Source organism: Suricata suricatta, chromosome 10, assembly GCF_006229205.1.
Source record: "Suricata suricatta isolate VVHF042 chromosome 10, meerkat_22Aug2017_6uvM2_HiC, whole genome shotgun sequence".
Taxonomy (NCBI): domain Eukaryota; kingdom Metazoa; phylum Chordata; class Mammalia; order Carnivora; family Herpestidae; genus Suricata; species Suricata suricatta.
In genome coordinates, this window is record NC_043709.1 from 313934 (window position 1) to 340271 (window position 26338).

At 60.9% G+C, this 26338-nt stretch overlaps 2 protein-coding genes across 14 annotated transcripts in view; one reads left to right on the plus strand and one right to left on the minus strand.

The window, feature by feature from the left end:
- The first annotated feature begins 689 nt into the window (after nt 1–689).
- Nucleotides 690–23109, plus strand: SBF1 (SET binding factor 1). Of its 8 annotated transcripts, none has more exons than XM_029953231.1 (42): nt 690–930; nt 1850–1935; nt 2288–2425; nt 2658–2816; nt 2903–3013; nt 3414–3437; nt 3644–3749; nt 3863–3995; nt 4078–4186; nt 4281–4394; nt 4508–4585; nt 4986–5099; nt 5178–5306; nt 5396–5494; nt 5603–5807; nt 5888–6000; nt 7100–7249; nt 7563–7631; nt 7708–7866; nt 7943–8208; nt 8302–8474; nt 8558–8631; nt 8708–8903; nt 9129–9256; nt 9648–9826; nt 9913–10049; nt 10165–10372; nt 10501–10697; nt 10779–10916; nt 14024–14101; nt 14420–14601; nt 14679–14858; nt 15137–15238; nt 15314–15499; nt 15582–15708; nt 15796–15926; nt 15997–16227; nt 21193–21300; nt 21386–21597; nt 22247–22334; nt 22433–22564; nt 22655–23109. In XM_029953231.1, exons 1-42 carry the CDS (start codon nt 705–707, stop codon nt 22751–22753), a joined length of 5874 nt encoding a protein of 1957 aa, XP_029809091.1. In that variant the 5' UTR covers nt 690–704; the 3' UTR covers nt 22754–23109. The 8 variants fall into 8 exon arrangements, with proteins under 8 accessions (XP_029809091.1, XP_029809096.1, XP_029809093.1 ...); XM_029953236.1 differs by having other exon boundaries at nt 14543–14601; XM_029953233.1 differs by having other exon boundaries at nt 5028–5099.
- A 1243-nt stretch (nt 23110–24352) lies between these two features.
- The window catches only part of PPP6R2 (protein phosphatase 6 regulatory subunit 2), a 63942-nt gene continuing 61956 nt past the window's right edge, over nt 24353–26338 (minus strand). For all 6 annotated transcript variants that reach the window (XM_029953242.1, XM_029953239.1, XM_029953243.1 and 3 more), the window contains 2 exons: nt 25274–25534; nt 24353–25192 (listed from right to left, as the gene is read on the minus strand). In XM_029953242.1, the coding sequence (XP_029809102.1) occupies nt 25141–25192; nt 25274–25534 (313 nt within the window). In that variant the 3' untranslated portion in view covers nt 24353–25140. The remainder of the gene's footprint in view (nt 25193–25273; nt 25535–26338) is intronic.

Genomic DNA, 26338 nt, shown 5'->3' on the forward strand with positions numbered 1-26338 from the left:
CCCAGGATGAATGGGGTGGGGGAGTTGGGCGATGGACAGTAGCCAGTGCGTCGTCCGCTTCCCTGAGGGGAGAGGCTGCTGGCCTTGGGAGGGAGGCTGTGGGGCAGAGGCTGCTGTCCCCTCTGCACACGCCCCCTCTTCCTTCCTCCGCCCACTGCCTCGTGGCAAGAACTGGGTGAGCCCTGGGTGCCAGCCAGGCCTGGGCCCAGATGGTGATTTGGGGCTGTGCACAAGGCTGTGAGCCCTTGGGGGAGTGGGTGGGGAGAGAAGCCACGAGCTGGCGTGGGCCTGTTGAGGGTGGCCCTTGGAGAGTGGGCCTGGAGGGACCCGAAGGGGCAATCTCAGTGGGCCACTGTGTGTATGTGTGCTTATGTGTGAATAGGTATGGCCCCAGCAGACACCTGTCCCTCTTCCCTGCCTCCTCCTGTCTGCCACCTCTTTTCAGTGTCAGGAGGGGGAGGGGAGCAGGAAACTGAGGTTTTGTGAGTCAGAATCACGGCCCCCCCTCGCCCCACTGCCACCTCCAGCCCCGTAGCAACCAGCCTGCTGCCGACCTTGGCATTGCCTCTGTGATCCTGGAGGGTGGGTGGTCTCTAGAGATGATAGCTCAGCTCCTCTGCTGTCAAGGTCCTGGGGTGTGCTCACCACTGCCCAGGGGTCCAGGCTGGTGCCCAGGCCCCTGGCTCTGCCTGAAGCTCTTGTGCATGTTCAGGGTGGACCTGGCTGGCTGGACTGTGGGGGAGAGGGTGGGGGGAAGCTGCATCCATCAGGCCCTCAGAGGTGTGTGCCGTGGCTTTCAGGGCCTTGGGGCAGCCCCCAGAGAAGCCTCATGCCCTCTCCTTCCCTGTCTGCTCCTGCTCTTCGGTGGTGTGGGCAGTAGTGTTAACGACGGTCTTTGCGGGGCCCCGCAGTCACGTGTGGGACGTGAAGGTAGGGAGGCTTCTGTCCTAGCCTGCTTTACCCGCTGCCACTAGGTGGGGGCTGGAGGTAGAACAGAGGTCTGTGTCCATCCTCCACTGACCTGAGGTGAGTGGTCCCTCCTGGTTTGGTTCTCCAGGGAGTGACCCCACCAGTGTAGACTTGAGCTAGGAGTAGTGCCCAGGGCATAGAGCAGGGGAGCAGACCTGGGGCTCCTGCTCCGGTTCTCCTCCCTGACCCAGGGCACATAGGGCTGCACAGGCAGGGGACAGGCCCCTGGAAGTTGCCAGACACCTAGCACTCAGGAGGGACATCCGTTAGTGGGTGTCCTGAGATCTGGGGTCCATCCTTCTTGCCACCGCTCTCTGGGTCCTATGCTGGGCCTGTCTGTCTCGGAGGCAGCAGTGCGAGCGGCAGTTCAGGGCTGGTTATCCTCTCCCCTGACTCAGACAACAGGTATGAGACCCTTGTGCCTCTCGAGTGGGCCCAGAGCTGGCGGTGAGGTGGGTGCTCACAGGGCTCACTACCTAGCAGGCTGTGGGGGTAGTCATGGGGACCAGGAGTTGAAGCTGGTGGTCGGCTATGGGACTGTCCAGAGCTGCTCTCCCCTCGATGGAGGGCTGGCCTGCTGGTGGGTGGCTGGGGGTGTTGATGTGTTGATGTTCGTGCCTAACCTGGCCCAAGGCTTTCAGGACTCCGGATCACATGCCAGGGGGTTCTCTCTGTGACCTCTGGTAGCCCTGGCGCCTGTGGCGGCTTAGGGGCTGTCCCCTCACGAGACTATTTTTAGGGAAATGATAGGTCTGGGAGAGGTCTGATGCCAGATGAAAGCCTGGGTGGGTAGGATGTGTCCATCTGAGACCCTTGAGGCTCCTGACTTGGTGGGGTGCGGGAGGCGGTAGGTGCTCTGACTGCCTGCTCCTGTCCTCAGGGAGTGGGGAAGGCCAGGGCCAGATTCTGCAACGCTTCCCAGAGAAGGACTGGGAAGACAACCCGTTCCCCCAGGGCATCGAGCTGGTGAGTGGGGAGTGTTGAGATGGGGGAGGTGGGCAGGCGGGCACTGATTTCCCTGAGACTTTGAGGAGCCTCCACAGAGCCCAGCCCCTGCCGCACATAAGGGGATATCTGAGCTGCTGTGGAGCGGGCTTGGGTGGTAGGGTGCTTGGTACCCACATCGTGCCATGTTGTCCCTCTCTCGTGATGGCAGAGACCACGTCCTGTGTCACAGGGTTCTCTGTGCACACGGTGAGACCAGAGGCCATGACTTCCTTCTGTGGGGAAGGGTTGGGGTCCAGGAGGTGAGGTGCTGCCCTGGGTGCAGCTGTGTGAGGGAGCTCACTGGTGACCTCTAACCCCTCCTTCCCTGCAGTTTTGCCAGCCCAGCGGGTGGCAGCTGTGTCCTGAGAGGAACCCACCAACCTTCTTTGTTGCTGTCCTCACTGACATCAACTCCGAGCGGCACTACTGCGCCTGCTTGACCTTCTGGGAGCCAGCAGAGCCCACACAGGTCATCTTGGGGGCTCTGGGGTATAGCCACATGGCATTCCGGCTGTGGCCAATGCCCTCTGCCTCTGTCCAGGGGTGTGTTTCCCTGTGTGTGTGACAGGTCCGGGTGCCTTAACCCCATGGAAGCTGGAGTTCCCAGATGGCTGATCCTGTCTGAGTCACTTGTGTCCCCCCCTCCCCCTGGGCTCATGGGACATGCCTGAGAGCTGGGCAAACGGGGCTTCTGTCCACAGGAAGTGACGTGCACAGAGGACACCACTGAGAGGGAGGAGGAAGCAGAGGAGGGTGGCCCAGCACAACTGTCACCTGTGACACCCGGCCCGCCTGGCCAGCTGTTTGCACCAAAGACACTGGTGCTGGTGTCTCGACTGGACCACGCAGAGGTGTTCAGGGTGAGGAGGGCAGCCAGGGTTTGAGGCAGGACTTGGGGTGCCCCCTGCTGGCTGTGCCACCATTCCCCAATCTGTGGTCCTTGCAGAACAGCCTGGGTCTCATTTACACCATCCATGTGGAGGGCCTGAACATTGGCCTGGAGAACGTGATTGGGAACCTGCTCACGTGTATTATCCCCCTGGCTGGGGGCTCACAGGTGGGTCTTGGGGGCAGCTGCTGTCTACCCACAGCCATGGTCCTCCTGCTGTCCTAGGCCCCGAGCGTGCGGTCTATAGGCACTTGGAGTCCAGCTGGGCTCAGCATGGCCTGGGTCTCGGACACTCTCCTCTTGGTGCTGCCATCTAGCTGGGCTCAGCATGGCCTGGGTCTCGGACACTCAGCATCTTGGTGCTGCCATCACCTGTCATTTCTTCTTGGCCCTGCCTGCTTGATTGTTTGTCCCATGTCTTGCCCGGCTCCCCACCTGGCATCTCTCAGCTTCTGTGTCCTCTTGCTTCTTGGGTGTGCCTGTCTCTGGATGTCCACTTGTCTGTCTGCTTCCCGGTCAGTACACCCATGCATCTAACTGTGTTTCTCTGCCTGTCTGTCCTGTGCAGCTGGACTCTGTTGAGGATGGAGTGGTATGGATTCTGTGTTTCTTCTGCCCACCCAGGCCCCACCCTGCCCCAGGTCAGAGGCCCTGAGTTTTCTCAGGCCTCCAGGCCAGGCACGGCCTTTCCCTCATGTTGTGTCGTCTGACCTGGCCAGTCACACGTCAGCCCGTGGAGTTCTGGGCTGACATGGGTGTGGTCGGAGCAGCTGAGTACTGGTCCCTCTCTTTCCACAGAGAACCATCTCTTTGGGGGCTGGTGACCGGCAAGTCATCCAGACCCCACTCGCCGACTCACTGCCCATCAGCCGCTGCAGCGTGGCCCTGCTCTTCCGCCAGCTGGGTGAGCCTGGGCGCCCCCACCCTGCACAACCTGCCCTGTCCTCTCCAGGGGGGGCCAGCAGCCAGAGATGGGGCTCTGACGGCACCGCCCTCCAAGCCTGTGTCTCCCCCCAGGCATCACCAACGTGCTGTCTTTGTTCCGCGCTGCACTCACAGAGCACAAGGTGCTCTTCCTGTCGCGTAGCTACCAGCGGCTCTCGGACGCCTGCCGGGGACTCCTGGCGCTGCTGTTCCCGCTCAGATACAGGTGCTTCTGCTGTCCCCTCTCCTCGCCCCTTCTCCGGGCCCCGCCCCCTGGGCTCCCTGTGCTGAGCCCTGGTCTGTTGCAGCTTCACCTACGTGCCCATCCTGCCGGCCCAGCTCTTGGAGGTCCTCAGCACACCCACGCCCTTCATCATCGGGGTCAACGCGGCCTTCCAGGCAGAGACCCAAGAGCTGGTGAGGCCTGTGGCTTGTGCCTGCCTCTCTGATCCTGGCCCTGCTGACCAGCCTGCAGGCTTCTGACCACTTGCTTGCTCCTTTTGGTCCCCAGCTGGATGTGATTGTCGCTGACCTTGACGGAGGGACAGTGACTGTCCCCGAGTGTGTGCACATTCCACCCCTGCTGGAGCCACTGCAGAGCCAGACGCACAGTGTACTGAGCATGGTGAGGCAGGACTGGTGGTTTCAGGGAAGCTGAGGTGGGGTCAGTTGGCAGTAAGGGGACCCCAGAGCCTGAGGCTGGCGTGCAGCGGACCCCACTCCCGTCTGCTTCTGCAGGTTCTGGATCCGGAACTGGAGCTGGCGGACCTCGCCTTCCCACCACCCTCCACGAACGCTTCTTCCCTGAAGATGCAGGTGGGGGTCACTGCAGCTCCAGTGCAGAGGGGCCCACGCTAACCCTGCGGCCTCTCCACGGGTCTCCTGCCACCAATAGCCAGCAGGCAGGGCCGGGCACCCATGCAGCCACCCCTTCTGGGCCCGTGGCAGGGGGCCGCAAGGGGGGGAGAGTGGGAGGTGTGTGTGTCTTTGAGGGTCCTGTGCAGGAGTGGTTGTCAGCACTGGGTCTTCGAGGAATCGCTGTGGCTTCATGAGAAGGAAGGGTGCAGGGGCAGCGGTGCCTGTGAGGCCTGGGCAGGGTGTGGATAGGCATGTTTTGGGGTGCAGAGGTGGAGCCTGGGGTGGGTGGAGGGCTGCCGTGTGCTGGGGCTGGGGTAGCCTGTGGCCTGGTGCTCACCAGCACCCACCTGTGCCCCAGGACAAGGAACTGCGTGCCGTCTTCCTACGGCTCTTTGCTCAGCTCCTACAGGGTTATCGTTGGTGTCTGCATATGGTCCGCATCCACCCGGAGCCTGTCATCCGCTTTCATAAGGTGGGCCATGGGTGGGGGTCAGTGTGGAAGCAGGCAGGAAGTCAGTGCTGAGGATCTGACCCCTTGGTGTGCCTCCAGGCAGCCTTCCTGGGCCAGCGCGGGCTGGTGGAGGATGATTTTCTGATGAAGGTGCTGGAGGGCATGGCCTTTGCAGGCTTTGTGTCAGAGCGTGGGGTCCCTTACCGTCCTACGGACCTGTTTGATGAGGTGCGTCCCTGCCCGATTGGGAGGAGCCCCCACCACCAACTCCCCACCTTGCCCAGCCTTCCTGACCCTGCCTTCCCCCTCTCCCCCAGCTGGTGGCCCATGAGGTGGCACGGATGCGGGCGGATGAGAACCACCCCCAGCGTGTCCTGCGTCACGTCAAAGAACTGGCGGAGCAGCTTTACAAGAATGTATGGCAGGTGGCAAAGGGAGGGTGGACCAGCCTGGCTGGGTCATTGTGCCTCCTGGCATCAGGTTGCTTGCCCACACCTGCCTGTGTCTCCCCGCCCCCCCGCCAGGAAAACCCATATCCCGCCGTGGCTATGCACAAGGTGCAGAAGCCAGGGGAGGCCAGTCACCTGCGGCGGGCACCACGTCCCTTCCCCCGGCTGGATGAGGGCGTGGTGCAGTGGATCGTGGACCAGGCCACAGCCAAGATGCAGGGCGCGCCCCCGGCCGTGAAGGCTGAGAGGAGGACCACCGTGCCCTCGGGCCCCCCGATGAGTGCGTCATGGGGGAGGGGGCCCCTGGCGTGGCCCAGGGTGGGCATGAGGGCAGGGATGAGTACATTTTCTGCTCTCCAGCCGCCATATTGGAGCGGAGTAGCGGGCTCCACGGCAACAGCGCGCGGCGGCTGGAGGTGGTTCGAAACTGTATCTCCTATGTGTTCGAGGGGAAGATGCTTGAGGCCAAGAAGGTGAGGACAGCTGGGTGCAGGGGGTTCACCTGCCAGCAGGTGGGCAGAGGGAAGGAAGGGCAGGTGGGTACCGGATCTCAGGCCCCTTCCTTAGCACAGCTGGATGAATCCTGCTGGGGGGGCTCAGCCAGGTGAGCGTTCGACTTGATTTCAGCTCGGGTCATGATCTCACAGTTCATGAGATCGAGCCCCGCCTTGGGCTCTGTGCTGACAGCTTGGAGCCTGCTTGGGATTCTCTCTCTCCCTTTCTCTCTCTGCCTTTCCTTTGCTTGCGTGTGTGTACTCGCTCGCTCTCTCTCTCTCTCTCTCTCTCGCTGTTTCTCTCAAAAGTAAACTTAAGGGGTGCCTGGGTGGCTCAGTCGGTTGAGCCTCCGGCTTTGGCTCAGGTCATGATCTCACGTTCGTGGGTTTGAACCCCACGTTGGGCTCTGTACTGACAGCTAGCCCGGAGCCTGGAGCCTGTCTTCAGGTTCTGTGTCTCCTCTCCCTGATCCTTCCCTGCTCACGCTTTCTGTTTTTCTCTCTCTTTCTCTCTCTCTCTCTCTCTCTCTCTCTCTCTCAAAAATAAATAAAACATTAAAAAAAATTTTTTTTCTTTTAAAAAAATTTTTTTTAAATAAACTTAAAAAAAAAGAAAGTAGGAGACCAAGCACGTGGCCTCTGTGGCCTGCCTCATGCTGAGGCAGCCACCAGCTCTGCATTAGGCTTGTGCTGTTTGAACACTGAGGCCTGGCCGACAGAGGGGCCGCAGACCTGGGAGCTGGTGCATGCTGGAGCTTAGGGTGAGGGGCCTCCTCGGCACATCCGTGCACTGAAGATGCAGCGTCTCCATCTTCACGGGCTTTCATGTGTGTGGAGGGCTGGCTCTGCTAGACACAGTAGTCTCTACTGGACGGGGAACTCCCAGAGTCTGGGCACACCTGACCTGCATAGCTTCCAGATTTCTTCTGTGCTTAGAGCCTGGGCTCTGGCCTCCCAGGTGCCCATGCCTCCCCTCCTGGGCTCTGTGCCCTGTGCTTCCCTTCCTTCCTCCAGGGCACGGTTGGATATGTACCCACATAGGCTTGTACCCCCAACCCCCATGTCCCCCTGTCCCCAGCTGCTTCCAGCTGTGCTGAGAGCTCTGAAAGGGCGCGCAGCCCGCCGCTGCCTCACCCAGGAGCTGCACCTGCATGTGCAACAGAACCGGGCCGTCCTGGACCATCAGCAGTTTGACTTCGTTGTCCGCATGATGAACTGCTGCCTGCAGGTGAGGCTGGGCCTGCCCCCTGCAGATGGTACGGCCAGAAGGGTCGGCGCAGGCAGGGGGCTCCCCAGTCTATTTATAACGATGCGTCTTTTGGCAACATTGACAGCTGGGGAGATCCTGGTCTGCGGGTGGGGATGGCAGTGGGGGGACAACTGTTGGAGGGAGTCTTCTGCGCTGAACCCCTGGGCAGCCTCTAGGCAGCTGGTGCAGACAGTCTGGGGACACTGGTAGGAGATGCTGCTCTGGCGCAAGTGCCAGTCGGGGTGCGGTAGGTGTGCAGGGGGGCGCTCCAGCGGGCTCACGGCTCTTGCAGGACTGCACCTCCCTGGACGAGCACGGCATTGCAGCTGCCCTGCTGCCCCTGGTCACGGCCTTCTGCCGGGTGAGTGCCGGGGCAGCCCAGGTGTCCTCCCCCTGCCCTCCTGCTGCACCTGACGATGCCCACCTGGCCCCTGCAGAAGCTGAGCCCAGGGGTGACCCAGTTTGCGTACAGCTGCGTGCAGGAGCATGTGGTGTGGAGCACACCGCAGTTCTGGGAGGCCATGTTCTATGGGGACGTGCAGACCCACATCCGGGCCCTCTACCTGGAGCCTGCTGAGGACGGAGACCGCCTGCAGGTGTGCGAGGATCCCTGGGCCTGGGGCGTGAGGGCCGGCCTGGCCCGGCCCTGGCTCACCTGCGGTGCTGCGGCAGGTGGGGGAGCTGTCTGCACCAGAGGATGAGCGCTCTGCCCTCGACGTGGCATCTGAGCAGCGGCGTCTGTGGCCAACCCTGAGCCGTGAGAAGCAGCAGGAGCTGGTACAGAAGGAGGAGAGCACGGTGTTCAGCCAGGCCATCCACTATGCCAACCGCATGAGCTACCTGCTGCTGCCCCTGGACAGCAGCAAGAGCCGTCTGCTGCGGGAGCGTGCAGGGCTGGGCGACCTGGAGAGCGCCAGCAACAGCCTGGTCACCAACAGGTGCGGCTGGGGCTCCGTGGGCCTCGCAGCGGGGTGGCTGGGGCTCGGTTGGGCGGGCAGGCCTGTGCCCACCACACCCCCTCCCTGGCCTAGCATGGCGGGCAGCGTGGCGGAGAGCTACGACACAGAGAGCGGCTTTGAGGACGCGGAGACCTGCGATGTGGCCGGGGCCGTGGTCCGCTTCATCAACCGCTTTGTGGACAAGGTCTGCACAGAGAGTGGGGTCACCAGCGACCACCTCAAGGGGCTGCATGTCATGGTGCCAGGTATGGGGGGGTCTGGGCGTGGAAGCACTCCCCTTAGCCGAGCAGATGTTGGGGCCCAGGGCGTGAAAACTGCTCTCTCCCAGACATCGTCCAGATGCACATTGAGACCCTGGAGGCCGTGCACCTCGAGAGCAAGAGGCTGCCCCCCATCCAGAAGGTGAGTGGGGGCCGGGCAGGGCTGCAGCTCTGGAGTCTCGGCCGTGTCCTTAGCTGCCACTCTTGTCCCTGAGCAGCCCAAACTGCTGCGGCCGCGCCTTCTGCCCGGTGAGGAGTGTGTGCTGGACGGCCTGCGTGTGTACCTGCTGCCAGATGGGCGTGAGGAGGGTGCAGGGGGCACTGGGGGAGGGCCCGCTCTGCTCCCAGCTGAGGGCGCCGTCTTCCTCACCACGTACCGGGTCATCTTCACGGGGATGCCCACCGACCCCCTGGGTGAGCCTTTGGACGCTTCGTCTGTCCCCAGCCTCCCTTCCCCACCTAGGTCCTGGGGGTGAGTGAATAGGACTTTTCCTGCCTTTCTTTCCCATTCTCAGGGGTGCAGGGTCCCTGTGCAAGATAGGTCATTGCCCCTCTCCTGCCTGCCCGGGACCTCCCATAGCTCTGGTACCCCAAGACTCTGTGACCCTCCCTCCCCCCGACTGCCCGGCCTGTGATAAGTCGGGGAACAGGTGGTGGTCCGTTCCTTCCCGGTGGCCGCGCTGACCAAGGAGAAGCGCATCAGCGTGCAGAACCCTGTGGACCAGCTCTTGCAGGACGGGCTGCAGCTGCGCTCCTGCACATTCCAGGTGCTGGGGGAGGGGGGGGCGGGGGGCGGGGCGGGGGCCGGGCTTGCAGGCAGCTGAGCTCTCAGGCTTGTGCTGAGCTGCTGTTGAGCTGGGGATCGCTGCAGCATTTGTGATTTCTGTGTTTATGTGAGTGGCTGTGGTTTGGGTTGGTGCTGGTGCTGTCTGCCTGTGTGACGAGCTGGCCTTTGGGGCTCTTCTATTTGTCTTCCGGGGCCCTGACCCTTGAGTCTGTCTGGCGTGTGCTAAGCAGATGAACAGGAAGTGCACTGAAGGATCAGTGGCTCCTGCACATCCTGCTGTCCTTCAGGAGTGTGCCCCCTCGGGGCTTCAGGGCGTCCACAGCTTCCCGGCAAGGCCACCCGGACCTCTGAAGGGCCTTTGTCTGTTGCAGCTGCTAAAGATGGCCTTCGACGAGGAGGTGGGGTCCGACAGCGCGGAGCTCTTCCGTAAGCAGCTGCACAAGCTGCGGTACCCGCCGGACATCAGGGGCACCTTCGCCTTCACCCTGGGCTCTGCCCACACACCCGGCCGGGCGCCCCGTGCCACCAAGGACAAGGGCCCTTCCCTCAGGTGTGGAGCTGGGCCCCGAGGCCTGTGTGCGTGTCCTCTTGTCCGTTTGGCTCACCCCTGCTGACCTGGTGCCCGCCTGCCCCCAGAACCCTGTCCCGGAATCTTGTGAAGAATGCCAAGAAGACCATCGGGCGGCAGTACGTCACGCGGAAGAAGTACAACCCCCCGAGCTGGGAGCACCGGGGCCAGCCACCTCCTGACGACCAGGAGGACGAGATCTCAGGTGGCCGCACGGGAAGCCCCGGGGGGTCTGGGCGAAGACCCCTCCCCCCCCACATGGAGGGCTGGGGCCTGGGCGGTCTGTGGGTGACTTCTCCCGTGTGCCTGGCCTGCCCCAGTGTCGGAGGAGTTGGAGCCCAGCACGCTGACCCCCTCCTCGGCCCTGAAGCCCTCGGATCGCATGACCATGAGTAGCCTGGTGGAGCGGGCGTGCTGTCGGGACTACCAGCGCCTGGGGCTCGGCACGCTGAGCAGCAGCCTGAGCCGAGCCAAGTCTGAGCCCTTCCGGATCTCCCCGGTCAACCGCATGTACGCCATCTGCCGCAGGTGAGCACGTGGAGGCGGAAGGCAGAGGCCTCGGGCAGGGGTAGCCTCTGAGAAGCTGAGGGGCTTGGGGGCACCTGGCTGAGCATCCAGGGGTGGCCTGCCACCCTCATAAGTCTGACTCCTTGCAGCTACCCGGGGCTGCTGATCGTCCCCCAGAGTGTCCAGGACAACGCCCTGCAGCGCGTCTCCCGCTGCTACCGCCAGAACCGGTTCCCCGTGGTGTGCTGGCGCAGCGGGCGCTCCAAGGCCGTGCTGCTGCGCTCCGGGGGCCTGCACGGCAAGGGCGTCGTTGGCCTGTTCAAGGCCCAGAACGCGCCTTCTCCAGGTATCCTTTCCCCGCGTGCGGCTGGGCCTTCCCGCCCCCTCTGCCCGCCGCCCCGCCTGGCTCCAGCTCCTCCTCCCGCAGGCCAGTCCCAGGCAGACTCCAGCAGCCTAGAGCAGGAGAAGTACCTGCAGGCCGTGGTCGGCTCCGTGCCCCGCTACGCAGATGCGTCCGGACGCAACACCCTCAGCGGCTTCTCCTCTGCCCACATGGGCAGCCATGGTGAGGGGGGCCTGAAGGTGGGTGGACTTCTTGGGGGTTGTGGCGGCACTGACGGAAGGCCAGCCAGCCAGAGGGCAGAGTGTCTGGGGTTGGATCTCCCCTCTCTCCTGCCTTGACCGAACTTAAGCTCCTCATCTTCCCTGGCAGTGGCCTGCCTCTGCCCCTGTCCAGGTCACTGGACACAGCCCTTGAAACTCCCATCTGGTCCCCACTCCTCCTTTGTCCTGTACACACACACACACACACACACCACACACACACACACACACACACACACACACACACACACACACACACACACACACACTGTCACTGTGGCTGATCCTTTGTTCTGTCCCTCCCTACAGTCCCTACCCCCCTCTCCCCCACATCACTGTGGTCCGCCCTTTGTCAAGGCTGTCTGCCTGCTTTATATCTTTCTCATCTATCCTGGTTCTTCCAGCTCTGTCTGCTGGTCTCCCTGTCCTGTCCCCACCACAGGTACCCTCAACACCCACCTCCTGGACCCACTGTCCCCAGGTGGATCCAGGCCTTAGGACCCAGCCCTGCCTTCTGTCCTGTGTGGCAGGGTCTCACTGTCAGAGTGCACAGCAGAGGCACCGGGCCTGGGAGGTCGGGGCATGGTCTCAGGGACCATCAGTGGACCCTGCCCGTTACCATTGGGGCACTGCTGTGGGGTGGCCCCAGAGATGCTCGGTGACGGACGAGCACGTGCTGCTGTCCACAGGGTCTGTGGCCCCTGGAGAGGGCTGATCTGACCTCCTGCGGACAGGCAGGGACCTTGCTGGGGAGGTGAGCCCTATCTGTGCTGGGTTCTAGAATAGGCTTTTGGATGGGAGAGCACACCGATGGGAGCCTGGAAGGCATGTTGGCCCCGTTCTGTAAGGGGAGGGGGGCGCGTCAAACGGGCGGCCTCGTCCTCCAGGGCCCTTGTTCCAAGCTGTCACCTCTGTATCCCATTTACCCCTTAGCTGACCCCGAATGCTTCTCCTTGACCCCATCCTCCGCCTCATCTCAGCCATGTCTCCCCATCTCCTCCACCCTCTCTGGCCTATCACCCCTGTATGACCCTGACCTTCCCCTGCCCCCACATCGCTTCTCCTCCGTGTGTCCCCGTTCTCTGCTACTCCTCTCCTTGCCCTGTCTCACCCCAACTGATCCCATGAGCTCATCTCCCCCGTCCTACCTGGATCCCTTCGGATGCTTCACCCTCTTGGTCTGGCTGATAGACGCTGGGGACCCTGGAGGGTTAGGCCTCAGACCTAGGACTGTAGCCGGTGTCCAGACCAGGCTGGCTGGCTGCGCTTGGGTTCTGGCGCCGGACCTGTGAGGCTCCCCGTGCTGGCCTTGGGCCTGCCGCCCCCACCCCCCAGCCTGGACCTCAGCAGATGCGCTGACGGTGCCCACCTGGGAGGCCTGGTTGCTGTGACGGGTTTATGCCACACCTGGAGCCGTCCTGGCTGCCGTGTGTTCAGAGTTGGTAGATGACAGACAAGCCAGCTGGTGTGCGTCTCACCAGGGTCACTTGTTGGCACGTCTGCCTGATTTCCTCTGTCCCTACTCTTGTGCTCATCTGCGTTCTTCTCTGCTGTTGCTCTGACTCCTAGATGCACTGGGGTGCACAGGTGGGTTTTGGGGGCTGGTGGCACCACCCATGGGTGGAACCTTCTGGAAGTGTGCACATCCTGCTGATTCTTCCTGCTGTGCCCACTCCATGGGGCCTCAGGGTGGCCATGCCACCCCTTCCTGTGGCAGGAGGGTCTCCTGGACACATGAGGGCCTTTGCCTCTCCCTATCGAGGCCTGAGGAGAGTGCCCACATAGTGTTACTCTGCATGCCATTGCTTTTGTCATCTGAGCACCAACCTCTGTCCATGTGTGGCCTTGGCTCACAGCACAGGGTGTTCTGCCCTCCAGCGGCATCTGTTGTGACTGCTTGCTGGGCACTGGGGCCAAGCGGGCCTGGAACAGGGGCAGCCAGTTTGCCCTTGTGGCCACTCAGAGAGGCCGGCCTCGGTGTCCACCCTGCTCGAGGGGCAGCCCTTGCCCCCCTCATTTCTGTGTGGAGACTTGCCTTTTTAGCTGAAGTGCGTTTTGGCTTTCCAGACACAAAAGTCTTTCACCACGTACGTTTTATGGCTGCATGTCGTCCTGCCTGCCGCCGCCTCCAGAGGTGGTCATCGCACCTGCAGGCGACACCCATCCACCTCCCCCCAACCCCCGATTCTTCGTCCCCAGGGCTGCGTCTTCCGCTTATGTTGCCTGGGTCTCTTTGTCCCCAGAGCCCACAGGTGCCACCTCCTGGTGTCCCTCCAAGTTCAGAGAACGGGTCTTCTCCCTCATTGCCTAGGGGCGCGCAGAGGCTCCGCTGTCTGTGCTCTAGTCCAGGCTGCGTCTGCGTCCTTCCTGCAAGCTTCCTTCCTCCTGCCTGTAGTGTGGCAGCTGGTGTGCTTGTCTGTGGTGACTGCTGTGTTGGGTAGGGATGGTGCCCTGCTGCCCTCTGCAGAGGCGGGTGCGGCTGGCACGGGGCAGGGAGCAGGCTGTGGGGCCCAGGGCACCGTGGAGCTTCTTTGTCAGGGCTCCCCGCGCTCCCTGGCCGGGCCGCCCAGCCTGTAAGCCTGGGGCCTGGCTCTCAGGCAGGTGGCACCACTCAGCCCGTGCTGCCCCTGGGGCTCAGGCCTACCTCTGTCCTTGGATGACCTGGCCTCCACACTTCTGGGCTCGGAGCTCTGAGGCTCCAGGCCTCTTCCTCTCTAGGCTGCGCTTTACGGGCCCCTCCTGCTGAGGTGTGTTGTGAGCAGCTCTGGGCAGTGCCCATGAGGGCTGAAGGCACAGGGATGGGCTGTGGACGAGGCACTGGAAGGAGAGCCCGGGATCCCACCTCTCTTCTGATCCTGTCTGCCACTGGGCCCTCTGCTCCCTGGCCTGCCTCTGAGGGGCAAGAGGGCTCAGAGGGCCTTGGCATTGACCCTCACTATCTCTGGGGGTTCCGGGGGACTTTGTGGGGACCCAGCCCTCCAGCTGGTCCCTTTGGACCAAGGGCCTTCATGCTGGGCACACCCTTGGGCCCAGGGTCAGGCCTGAGCCTTTTCTCTGCTGTGCCCCCAGTGCCCAGCCCCAGAGCCAGGGTCACCACGCTGTCCAACCCCATGGCGGCCTCGGCCTCCAGACGGACCGCTCCCCGAGGTACCGTACTGGCCACACAGGCTGGCTTCCCCACACCTGGCACCAATGACCCCTTTGTGACGGAGTAGTTGTGGGCACTAACGTCCCCCCACATCTGGCACTAACAGCCCCGTGTGACCGACTAGCATAACCCAGCCCTCCTCTCAGCCCAGGGCACTAACAGCCTGAGGCCCCAAGTTCTGTCCCAGCCCTGGACACTAACACAAACACAGGCCCATCTGGGGTCCTGTCCGCCTTCCCTGTGTGCCTGGGGAGCTCAGCCTCAGGTCAGATGGTGCCCCAAGCCCACTCAGGCACTCATCTTGTTTCTTTGTGCAGGTAAATGGGGCAGTGTCCGGGCCAGTGGGCGCAGCGGTGGGCTTGGTGTTGATGTGGGCTCCCGGCTGGCAGGCAGAGACACGCTGGCACCCTCCCAGGCTAACGGGGCCCCCCCTGACCCAGGCTTTCTGCGGCCCCAGCGTGCAGCCCTCTACATCATTGGGGACAAAGCCCAACTCAAGGTGACTGGGGTGGGGGCACGGGGCCAGGCAGGGGCACAGGGCCCTGGGCACGTCTCACCATGGTCGGCTCTCTCCAGGGTGTGCGGCCAGACCCCCTGCAGCAGTGGGAGCTGGTGCCCATCGAGGTGTTTGAGGCACGGCAGGTGAAGGCCAGCTTCAAAAAGCTGCTGAAGGCATGTGTCCCCGGCTGCCCCGCCACTGAGCCCAGCCCTGCCTCCTTTCTCCGCTCACTGGAGGACTCGGAGTGGCTGATCCAGGTCTGCGAGCCCTGCCCCCACGGTGGTTGGGGGTGGGGGGGTTGCTACATGGCAGCACCTGTTCACCCAGAGCCACGGGCAGGTGGGCTCGTGGCTTGCTTATCTGACAGTGTTGGGCTCCAGGAGAGGACATGGACATGTGCCACCAGGGTGGTGGGACTCTCTGCTGGAGGGAGGCCCCGTGGGGCTGGGCGCCTCCAGGACAGGGAGCATCTCAGGCCTGTGCAGGGTGGGGCGGGGGGGCTCCGGAGGTGCTGAGGCGCTGCCCCTCCCTGCAGATCCACAAGCTGCTGCAGGTCTCGGTGCTGGTGGTGGAGCTCCTCGACTCGGGCTCCTCTGTCCTGGTGAGCCTGGAGGACGGCTGGGACATCACTACCCAGGTGCGTGCTGGGCGCCGGGGCGGCCTGGGCCACGTCCCAGACGGATGCCCTCCTGACACGTGGGCGGGGCCGCAGGTGGTATCTCTGGTGCAGCTGCTGTCGGACCCCTTCTACCGCACCCTGGAGGGCTTCCGCCTGCTGGTGGAGAAGGAGTGGCTGTCCTTCGGCCATCGCTTCAGCCACCGGGGGGCCCACACCCTGGCTGGGCAGAGCAGCGGCTTCACACCCGTCTTCCTGCAGTTCCTGGACTGCGTGTACCAGGTGAGTGGCTGGCTGTGTCGGGCGCCGTGCCCGCCGATTCCTGGCCCCTGGCCCCTCACCCCTCACCCCTCATCGCACGCAGGTTCATCTGCAGTTCCCCATGGAGTTCGAGTTCAGCCTGTTCTACCTCAAGTTCCTTGGCTACCACCACGCCTCCCGCCGCTTCAGGACCTTTCTGCTCGACTCGGACTACGAGCGCATCGAGCTGGGTATGAGCCGGGGCGGGGCCTCGGGCTGCAGCCGGGCGGCGGGGGCCGGGCCTGGTGGGTGGCTGGGGCTCAGCGCTGCCCCTGCAGGGCTGCTGTACGAGGAGAAGGGGGAGCGCAGGGGCCAGCAGGCGTGCCGGTCCGTGTGGGAGTACGTGGACCGGCTGAGCAAGAGGACGCCCGTGTTCCACAACTACATGTACGCGCCCGAGGACACCGAGGTGAGCGGGCGCCCGGGCGGGGCGGGCGCGCCCCTTCCTGCCCAGCCGCTCACGCCGGCCCCGCCCCCAGGTCCTGCGGCCCTACAGCAACGTGTCCAACCTGAAGGTGTGGGACTTCTATACCGAGGAGACGCTGGCCGAGGGGCCCCCCTATGACTGGGAGCTGGCCCAGGGACCCCCCGAGCCCCCAGAAGAAGAGCGTCCTGATGGGGGCGCTCCCCAGAGCAGGCGCCGTGTGGTGTGGCCCTGCTATGACAGCCGTCCCCGAGCACAGCCGGACGCCATCTCGCGCCTCCTGGAGGTGCGTGCGGCCCCCTGCCCTTCCCCTCCCTGCCCTGGGTCGTGTCTGCAGGCACTGAGGTCCAGAGGCCATTGTCCCGGACCCTGGATCTCTCCGCACGCTTTGCTCCCGGCCGAGGCGCTGTCCCTGACCGCCTTGTTTCCCAGGGACCGACCCTGCCCTCCCCCGGCTGCTACGCCTGCTCCCTGGGGGCGCCTGGCTGTCGGCCACCCCCCGCCCAGCCTGCCCCACGCACCCCAGTGTGAGAAGTCCTTTTGGCTTCTCTCTGGGCCTGTGGGCCTGGAAGCTTAGGGTTGACGTTTAGGGCCTCTCTCGCCCTCCCTCTGCCGTTGTCTGTCGACCCTCAGGAACCAGGATCCCCAGGGCAGAGACGCCCTGGGAGAGGGAAGCGAGCCTGTGAGCTGGCGGGTGGGGGCTGCGGGTGTGAGGCACCCAGCCGCCGGAGTGCTCTGTGGTGGGCCTCGCTCCCGGGACACAGGGTCTGTGCCAGAGCGCTCCGGAGCTGGTTTCATCCCGGGGAGAGGATGCCGATTCCTGCCTGTCGGGGAGGTGGTGAGGAGCAACAAAGTAGCGCACGCTGGTCCGGCACCCAGCCTGGCCTAATGCCCCGGCACCCAGGGTCGCGGGAACACAGGGCATGGTTTAGTGGACAGAAGTGACCCTCTTTATCTCTGGTGATACTCACGGTCTTGGAGTCCGATGTGAATTGTGCCACTTGGCTTCCTTACAAGCAGCGTCCTGTGGCCTGTCATGGTCTGTACTTTTAATTCCGACTGGTCTGTGTCTCTGTTTAAGCTCAGTTTCTTTTCTCAACACGCACTATTATTTTTATCCAATCTGACAGTTTATTGGAATTTTTAGTACCTTTACACTCAATTATTGACATGGTTGGGTCGGGGGTCCTTTTTTTTTTTTTCCAAGTAAACCCCACACTCATCGTGGGGTTTGAACTCACAGCCTGTGGTCAGAAGTCGCATGCTCCAAGGAGTGAGCCAGCCAGGCATCCCAGAGTTTAGCTTCTTGCTGTTTGTTTACTAGTTGTCTTATTTAGTTTTTGCTCCTTTCTTTTCTGTTTTTTTCCCTCTTAACGATTGATCATTTCACACGATTCTGTTCCCTCCTGCGGCCCCCCCCCCCCCCCCCCCCCCCCCCCCCCCCCCCCCCCCCCCCCCCCCCCCCCCCCCCCCCCCCCCCCCCCCCCCCCCCCCCCGCTAGTTTCCGGGCCGTTGGCGTCCGCAGGTGCAGCCTGTCTCGGACTGACTCGGACCAGCTTCTCCACGGAGCAGTCCGCGTGCCGTTTGCCGCTCCCCTGTGTCCTCACGTATTTTACTTTACGTGTGATGGAAACAGCGCATACTGTGTTTTACGTAGTCAGCTTTGTTTTGAAGAAAAACGTTAGGAAATGGGGGGAAAGCCTTCTATATTTGCTATTTCCAGTACAGATCTGACCTGGTTCCGTTTCTCTTTGGCCCAGAGAACGTTGAGTGTCTGCCCGTGAGGATCGTTCCCTCAGCTTTTGTTTACCTGGAAATGTCTCTGTTGTGTCTATATTTATTTTGAGGGGTTCCAATGTACTTTATTTCTTCCGGCATGCCAGTTTTAATGGGTGCACAATGGTTTTACTTGGCATCATTACAAGTTGGGGTTTTTTAAAAATGTTTTAATGTTTGTTTATTTTGAGAGAGAGACAGAGTGTGAGCGGGGGGGTGGGGGCAGAGAGAGAGGGAGACACAGAATGTGAAGCAGGTCCAGGCTCTGAGCTGCCAGCAGAGTCTGATGTGGGGCTGGAACCCGTGAGATCATGACCTGAGCTGACGTCGGACGCTCAGCCGACTGAGCCACCCGGACACCCCTACATGTTGGTTTTGAAACAACTCAGTGTCCCACCAGCTGGGCCAGTTGCCGGTCCTCTATTCCTGTGGTTCCATTCCTTCCCGCCTAGCGGCCGCACGTGCCCACACGGCGAAGCGCGGCTGCACTAGCTAGCCCAACTACCGGGTCTGCCATGGGACTAGCCGCTCGTTGCCGGGGGCTCTGCCTTGCCATTGTCTGCTGAATGCTTTGAACTTGGAGACAACTTCGTGTACTTTTGGCCAAGGGAGGGAGAGACATCACGAAGCTGAAGACAGACCTGCTGGCTTGGTGCACCTTGGGGTCAGGTCCCCTTGTAGAGAGCTCTGAAAAACAAAATGGCTTTTGGCTCTGGGCCTGCTGTGCCTCTGTTTTTTATTTAATTAATTTTTGTTTGTTTATCTCTACATCCAGCCTGAGGCTCAGACAACGCTGAGATCGAGTTGCGGGTTCCTCCGCCTGAGCCAGCCGGGTGCCCCTCATGGGGGGTTTTTCTGTTCATCCTGCTTGGAGCTCCTTCAGCTTTTTAGATCCGTGGGATGACAGTTTTCATCAAATTTAATGCATTTTAGACTACTTTTTTTTAAGTGACTATTTTTGAGAGAGAGACAGACAGACAGGCAGACAGTGAACAGGGGAGGATCAGAGAGAGAGGGAGACACAGAATCCAAAACAGGCGCCAGGCTTTGAGCTGTCAGCACAGAGCCTGATGCGGGGCTTGAACTCATGACCTGCAGGATCATGACCTGAACCGAAGTCAGGTGCTTAACCAGCTGAGCCCCCCAGGCGCCCCTAGGCTCTTATTTCTTTAAGAAGTTTTTTCTGCACAGTGTCTCCCTCCTTTCCTCTGGGACTTGATTGTCTCATTGCTCCCTGAGGCTGTGATTTGTTTTTCCCCATCCAATTTTTTGTCTTTGCAATTCATTTTGGATGATTTCTATGACCCTACCTTCAAACTCACTGCTCTTTCTAATGTTTAGCGTCTACTTATGCTTAATGTCCACCCAGCTAGTGAATTTTTTGTTTTCGATATTGTTCTTAAGATCCAGAATTTCCATTGCTTCTTTTTTTTAAAGATGGCTTTCAAGCCCTGTAGAAAGCCTGCATCTTCAATCATCAGGCCCATCTTTTACTGAGCATCTTAAACACACTTAGAACAACTGGGTTGAGTTTCTTGTGTGCTAGTTCCAATACCTGCTTCTTTTCTGAGTCCGTTTTCTTTTAACTTTCCCCTAAATATGGACCTCATTTTCCTGCCTTTTTGTTTGCCTAATTATTTTTGTAAATTTTTTTTGTAAATTTTTTGTAATTTTGGATTCTGCATTGTTGAGGATCAGAATTAAATTGTCTTTTTTTTTTTTTTAATTTTACATTTATTTATTTTTGAGAGACAGAGCATGAGCAGGGGAGGCTCAGAGAGAGAGGGAGACACAGAACCTGAAGACAGTTTACAGGCTCTGAGCGGTCAGCACAGAGCCTGACGCGGGGCTCGAACCCACGAACCGTGAGATCTGACCTGAGCCGAAGCCGGACGCTTAACCGACGGAGCCCCCCAGGCGCCCCATACATTGTCTTGCTTTAAATGTCTGGAGCTTAATTTTGCAATCAGTGAATGAACTTGTGGGTCAGTTAGAGCTTTTCAAGGGTGGTTCTTTGGCTTTGCCAGGGCAGCGAAAAGCGGCTTTCCTCCTAGGTCTCGAGAAGCCCAACTCAGACATGGCCTCTCTAAGGTTTCAGTTGAAGGTTTGGGATCTTCGGCGAGGATATCCACTCTGGCTGTTTGGAATTCCTGCATCTTTCTGCATTGTGTGACCGCCAGAGTTTGGATTTCGCTCATAGCTTCTTGGAGCTGCTCTCTGCCGGGCCTTGTGACAACTTGCCTGGCACCTGACAGTTTACTTTGACCAAAGACTCAAGGAGGCCTCTGGATATCTAGAGTTCCTGCCATTCCCTCCTCTGTCGCATGCCACCCTGAGGACCCATGGGCGTCAGCATCCCTGAGCGTCCTCTGTCTCTGCCTCCTTAGCGCAGGACCGCGTGCTCCGCGTGGGCCCCGCCCCTGGGCCCTCTGGCCCAGCCGAGAGCTGGAAGATTGTGGTGCCCCCTGGTGCGGTCCCATCCCAGCGTTTCAGGGCTGCAACTTCCTGTTCTCGTCCAGTCTGTCACTGCTCAGGGCCGGAGGATTAACCAAGGACTGAGTCCCTGTGTCATGGCTGAAAATGTCACCTGGCAGTGACATTTGTGCTCTTCTGAAGAGAATATAGCTTTTTTTTTTCTGACTGGTTTTGGGATTGTCTTTTAGCTTTTTAGTAATTTTTCTCTACGATCACAGGGGTGTGTGTGTGTGTGTGTGTGTTCAGTTTATCTTGTTTGGGGTTTTTAGTGCTTGGCTTTGTTGTTTGTTGCCTCTTGTTAGTTTTGCAGAACTAACTTTTGTTGTCTCCAAATAATTGTTTTTTTAGTTTTTATTTTTTTAAATGCTTAAACAAAATTTTTTTAATATTTTATTTTTGAGAGAGCACGAGCAAGGGAGGGGTAGAAAGAGGAAGACACAGAATCTGAAGACAGGCTCCAGGCTCTGAGCTGTCAGCACAGAGCCCAACACGGGGCTCGAACTCACAAACTGTGAGATCATGACCTGAGCTGAAGTCGGAAGCCCAACTGACTGAGCCCCCCAGGCACCCCTAAATGTTTATTTTTGAGAGAGAGGGGGAGAGAGAGAATCCCAAGCAGGCTCCACACTGTCAGCACAGAGCCCAATTATGGGGCTTGAACTTATGAACCATGAGATCATGATCTGAGCCAAAATCAAGAAATCAGATGCTCAACCAACTGAGCCACCCAGATGCCCCCAAATCAGTGTTTTTGCCCATCCCTACCCTTAACCCCTCAGTGCCCCAGTAATACAGGTTAGTCCTTTTTGTCACTTTACTGTCCTGTTTTCCATGATTTTGTCTTTTCCCATCCGAGTACTAACCAGGCCCGACCCTGCTTAGCTTCCGAGATCAGACGAGATTGGGCGGGTGGTATGGCCGTAGACCATGATTTTGTCTTTTCATGCTTCAGCCTGGATACTTCCTTCTGAATATTCTTAGTTCTCCAACTCTCCCCCAGGAGCTGCAGCGGCTGGAGACAGAGCTGGGGCGGCCCCCCGAGCGCTGGAAGGACGCCTGGGACCGGGCGAAGGCTGCACAGCGCCTTGAAGGCCGGCCGGATGGACGTGTGAGTGGGCGTGGGTGGCCAGGGTGAGCGCGCTGTCCGGAGTGGAGGCCACTGGCCCTGACACAGGCCCCTTTCCTGCCCCCAGGGCACCCCCAGTTCCCTGCTGGTGTCCAGCGTGCCCCACCACCGCCGCTCGCTAGGCGTGTACCTGCAGGAGGGGCCTGTGGGCTCCACTCTGAGCCTCAGCCTGGACAGTGACCAGAGCAGCGGCTCCACAGCATCTGGCTCCCGGCAGGCCGCCCGCCGCAGCACCAGCACCTTGTACAGTCAGTTCCAGACAGCTGAGAGTGAGAACAGGTGTGAGCGTGCCTCCCACCTTGGGCTGGGGTCCTCTGCACTGGGGGCTCCGGGTGCTGGACAGTTCTCATACTGGGGGTGGGTGACCTTGGGGAACTGGAGTCCTTTCTTAGGTGGATTTGCTGGGGAGGCTGTAACGGTGGCCGAGAACAAGCTGACAGTTGCTAAGGAAAAGCGGAAGAGCTTAGAAGGGGTTTGGGCTGTAGACCCAGTTGCCACGGCTGAGCCATGGTGGCTGCAGAGGAGCAGAGGGACAGCAGCTGTGGGGTACTGGTGAGGGCAGGCAAGGTACCAGGTGAGGTTGGGGCCTGGCAGACTGCATCCCACCTTCCAGGCCTGGAGAGGGGGGTCCTGTTGCTACAGTCACCTTCCCAGACGTGCCCACTGCATGTGGGGCTGCTGTCCTGAGGCCCTGACGCGGGATCCTCTCTGGTGTCCTGTCCTTACTTTTCTGTCTCCTTACTAGGGACAGATCCAAGGCTGCTTCGTGGCCTCCCTGGCCAGTCCAGCCTTGGGGCTCTTTGAGGGCAGGGGCCTTGCTCTTGCTTCTGGGGCTGGTCTGGTTCCAGGGCTAGAGTGGGAACTGCTAGGGTCTGGGCTCGGACAGGCCCCGAAGGCCAGCCAGTCTCTGGTTCTGCTGTGAATTCAGGTCCTACGAGGGCACCCTGTACAAGAAGGGGGCCTTCATGAAGCCCTGGAAGGCCCGCTGGTTTGTTCTGGACAAGACCAAGCACCAGGTGGGTGGTCAGTTGTGGGGGGGGGGGGTGTCAGCAGTTCTGGAGGGGGAGGGGCTCTGCCCTGACTTCCTGCTCTCCACACCCCACCCCGGCCTCAGCTGCGCTACTATGACCACCGTGTGGATACAGAGTGCAAGGGTGTCATTGACCTGGCCGAAGTGGAAGCCGTGGCTCCTGGCACTCCCACCATGGGTGCCCCCAAGACCGTGGATGAGAAAGCCTTCTTTGACGTGAGCTGTGGCGAGGGCCCAGGGATGGCAGGGGTGAGGGGGGTGCTCTGTGGGGGTGGGACTGTGGAGTCAGCAACCCGCCATCCCTAGGTGAAGACGACGCGTCGCGTTTACAACTTCTGTGCCCAGGACGTGCCCTCAGCCCAGCAGTGGGTGGACCAGATCCAGAGCTGCCTGTCGGATGCCTGAGCCCAGCTCTGCCCCGGCTGCTCTGCGTCCAGTCGTTAGAGACCACTAGGGGTGGGCAGGGCCCCCCGGCCATGTTTACAGCCCCCACCCTCGACAGTATTGAGGTCCCGCCCCCAAACTTGTGTGTACAGCCCCTGCCCGCCCCCGCCCACCTGGCCAGCTCTAACTTATTTTGGAGTTATGGGTAAGCGCCGGCCGGGAGGCAGCCATGGCACAGCCCCCGTGGTGGGCCTGTAAATAGACCCCTCCCGCCCGGCCCCGGCCCCCCCATCCGTCAGCGTGCTGGTCCCACCTGGCCAACCGCAGGCACCCTGTTCCTAGAACCAGAGTCTATAAAGAGAGAACTAACAACACCACATGCCTGTGTGTCCTCGGCCCACCCGGAGCACCGCCACCTGCCACCCAGTCTGTCCAGGACCCAGGGCCACTGTGTGGGGGCAGAGTTCTGCTGCTAGGGAGTCCACGGCCCTGGGGGCGGAGGCGGCTTCATCAGGCCCTAGCTTGGCACCCAGCCACTCTTGGGTGGCCTTGGGGCAGGTACAGCCCAGGAGAAAGACACCCTCCGCCCCAGCCCAAGCAGCCCCCAGGGTCAAGGTGGCCATCTGGAGGCATGACGTGAGGAGGGCAGTAGGTCACTAAGGGGAGGTGGCGGTGGCCATTGTGTGGCCCCCATGAGGCTGTCCAGAGGGCAGGCGGAGCCAGAGTGGCTGGAGGACGGGCGGTTGAGACTTGCTGGCATCCCAGTCAGATGAGAGTGGAGGGGAGGGACTCTGAGAGGGAGATGCTGAGGAAAGGGGGGGGGGGGCGGGACGGCTCGGGGAAGTTTGCCCCAGATATCTGCCCCACCCCCGCCCTGCACTCTGGCCTCTGCCCAGGGTGTGATGGGTGCCAGTGTGATCAGTCCCATCCTTCCCCACACAAATGTGAATCCTACCAGGACCAGAGCCCTACCTATACCAGGTGCATCAGGTGGGGTGTGGGTGTCATGTAGGCCAAGAACGTCCCATAGTGGTCTGGGCGGGTGGCTGTCAGATTCCCAGCTGCGGGGGGGGGGGGACCTGGCAGGTGGGAGGTAGGACCTGGCAGGTGGGGACACAGGCACAGGAAGGACCCACTTGTGTCATCAGGTGAGTTGTGAGGAGAGCCCCCCCAGGTTCTCTCTGGGCCACGTGGTGGACAGCTGTTGGACTGAGGTTCCCAATGCCCAGGAGACCCACGTCTAGGGTCCTTTGCCTGCCTGATCTCACATGGAGGCTGTCCCGAGAGAGAAGGTCAGAAGTCACCAAAGCAGGGGCCACAGGGTGATGTCAGTGCAGGACCAGGGCTGCTCAGGAGGGCTGGAGGCACTACTGAGTAGACAGACCCACACCCTGGCCCTGAGTGACCTGCTGTCTGCCCCCACTGCCCAACCGGTGAGGACAGGGTGGCCGCTGGGTCAGCTCTGGGCAGAACCTGTTTTACAGGAGAAAAGCTCTGAACTTGCATCAGTTCTGACTCCCTGCTGCCGACACGGGGGGGGGGGGGGGGCAGGGGCAGTGGGGACACCCCTGCTGCCAGCCAGGCTGGGGCACCAGGGCATGCAGCTCAACAACACACGGGTTTGTCAGTAAGAATAACACAACTTTTATTGGGAGTTGGGGTCTTGGGTGCCCTGTCAGATGATCAGAACATTAAAAATGGACTCAACACAAAATAATCCTGCAGACCCCTCCAGGACAGCATGGCCTGGCCCCGCCCTCCCCGACGGGCAGACCCCCACCCCACCTAGCACCGCCGAAGCCAGTCTCTGCACCCGCTGCGTCCCTATCCTGCATGCCCATGGCCAGCCCGTGCCAGGTGTCCCAACTGCCCACCAGGCCGCGAGGGTCTTATTTTAAGGCAGTCAAATTTTGCAGCCTGGCTCAAGGCCGCCTCCTAGGGCCACCGGGCAGCTAAGACCCTATCTGGCCAGTCCAGCTCCAGACCCACATTTGTCCCCAGAGCCAGGGAGACCCTTCGCTGTGGCTGGACACAAAAGTGCAAACACGTGGCTCTTTCCTGCGTTTGTTTAAAAAAAAAAAAAAATCCGTAAAAACTGAGGCTTAGAGCCTATGACGTCCGTGCCCATCGTGGCCCTCCGTGCTCCCGGTGTCTCGGGGCTCTGGCCCCTGGCTCCCGCCGGGAGAGCGCACATCCGAGGCCTTATTGCTGTGCGCCGAGCTGGACTCGAGGCCACCGCAGGGTCAGGCAGGAGAGACACAAGCTGGGCAGTCCAACTCGTTCCAACTGCCAGCTTTACCAATGCAGCATTTATTTTAAAATTAAATTAAATTAAATTAAAAAAGACAAATTGCATCACCAGGTAGTTTTCTCGATTAAGGGTGCGCCACGGCCAGGCAGCTGCAGCATCACACGGGGCCGTTGGAGGCCGCTCCTGCGGACGGGGGGGCATCCATCTTCCTGCAGGAGGATGGATGGGAGTTGGAGCCCTCAGGCCCAAGGGTCCCACCTGGCCCCCCTCCCCTAGGCTGACCGGCTCACCTGTCTCTCGTCGCTGTCCCCGGGATGGCTGTTGTGCACGCGGATGGGGCTGCAGTGGTTATGGCCGCTACGGGCCCTGCTGGGACTGCCACACTCAACACGGGAGCAACTGCCAGGGCGGCCGGGGTGGGATTGGCTTTGCTCAGCGCCGTGGTGGCCGCCACAGCAGCCTCCGGGGGGACAGCTGCTGCCGGGGTGAAGGTTGCTTCTGCAGGCGCAGGGGAGGTGGGGTCTGGCAGCGTGCTGGCGGTGCACTCAGCCCTGTACGGCAGACACAGGCTCCAGTTACCTGGGCTCTGGGTTCCAGTGTGGCTCTGCCTGCCACCCCCACCAGGTTTCAAAACCACCAGAGACCCCCTGCCTGTCCACCGACGCCTCAGACCTTCCAGGCAGTGCTTGCCCTGAGCTGGTCTCTCTCCAGACAGCTCCCCTCAGGCGCTCCCAGCAACCCTCACTAACCATCACGCCCAGATGATCAGAACATCACACCAGCCCACTTCTCAGCCCACGGGCCACGTGCCCAGAAACGCTCCCTCTTGTAACTGGAAAGGTTGAGAAGAGTGGCCTCAGGACCCCTAACCCCAGTGCTGGGCTCTGGTCTTCTGGGCCCTTCTTGCTGCAGCCCAGGAAGAGAGCGAGCCCCCCCTCCTTCAGCCCACACCTGCCCAGTGCTTGCTTCCATTACGTGTGAGGTCAGCTCCAACCGAACAAGTCCCCCTGGGAGCCAGCGAGGGTGAGGGAGCCATGGGCAGCATAGGAACTAGACCCTATACATTAAAGCCTGGTGACCTGGTCTCAGTCTTGGGGGGCACAGCCTGGGGGGTTCATCCGCAGGCTGGCTGGGACCATACAGGCAGCTCCACAAAGGGCCCACTTGCTTTCAGAGCATTACTTGCTTTTCAGAGCAAAGCTGGTTTTTAGGCAGGGGTGTTAGGAAAAGAGGAGAAAGCTTTGAGACCTGCAGTGATTCTGCACTTTGAATTAAACCCATTCAAGAACCAAGTGTGCCTTTAACCCAAGGACCACCATTCAGGGGCCTGGGGCCTTGCTGGCTCCCTGCTGTGC

Excerpts from the sequence above, each read along its gene's own strand:
- SBF1 (XM_029953231.1), top strand. The coding sequence starts at position 705 with ATGTTCAGGGTGGACCTGGCTGGCTGGACTGTGGGGGAGAGGGTGGGG. Across the intron at positions 3,014-3,413 it reads CCCTGGCTGGGGGCTCACAG|CTGGACTCTGTTGAGGATGG; the intron begins GTGGGTCTTGGG and ends TGTCCTGTGCAG. Across the intron at positions 14,102-14,419 it reads CAGACGGACCGCTCCCCGAG|GTAAATGGGGCAGTGTCCGG; the intron begins GTACCGTACTGG and ends TTCTTTGTGCAG.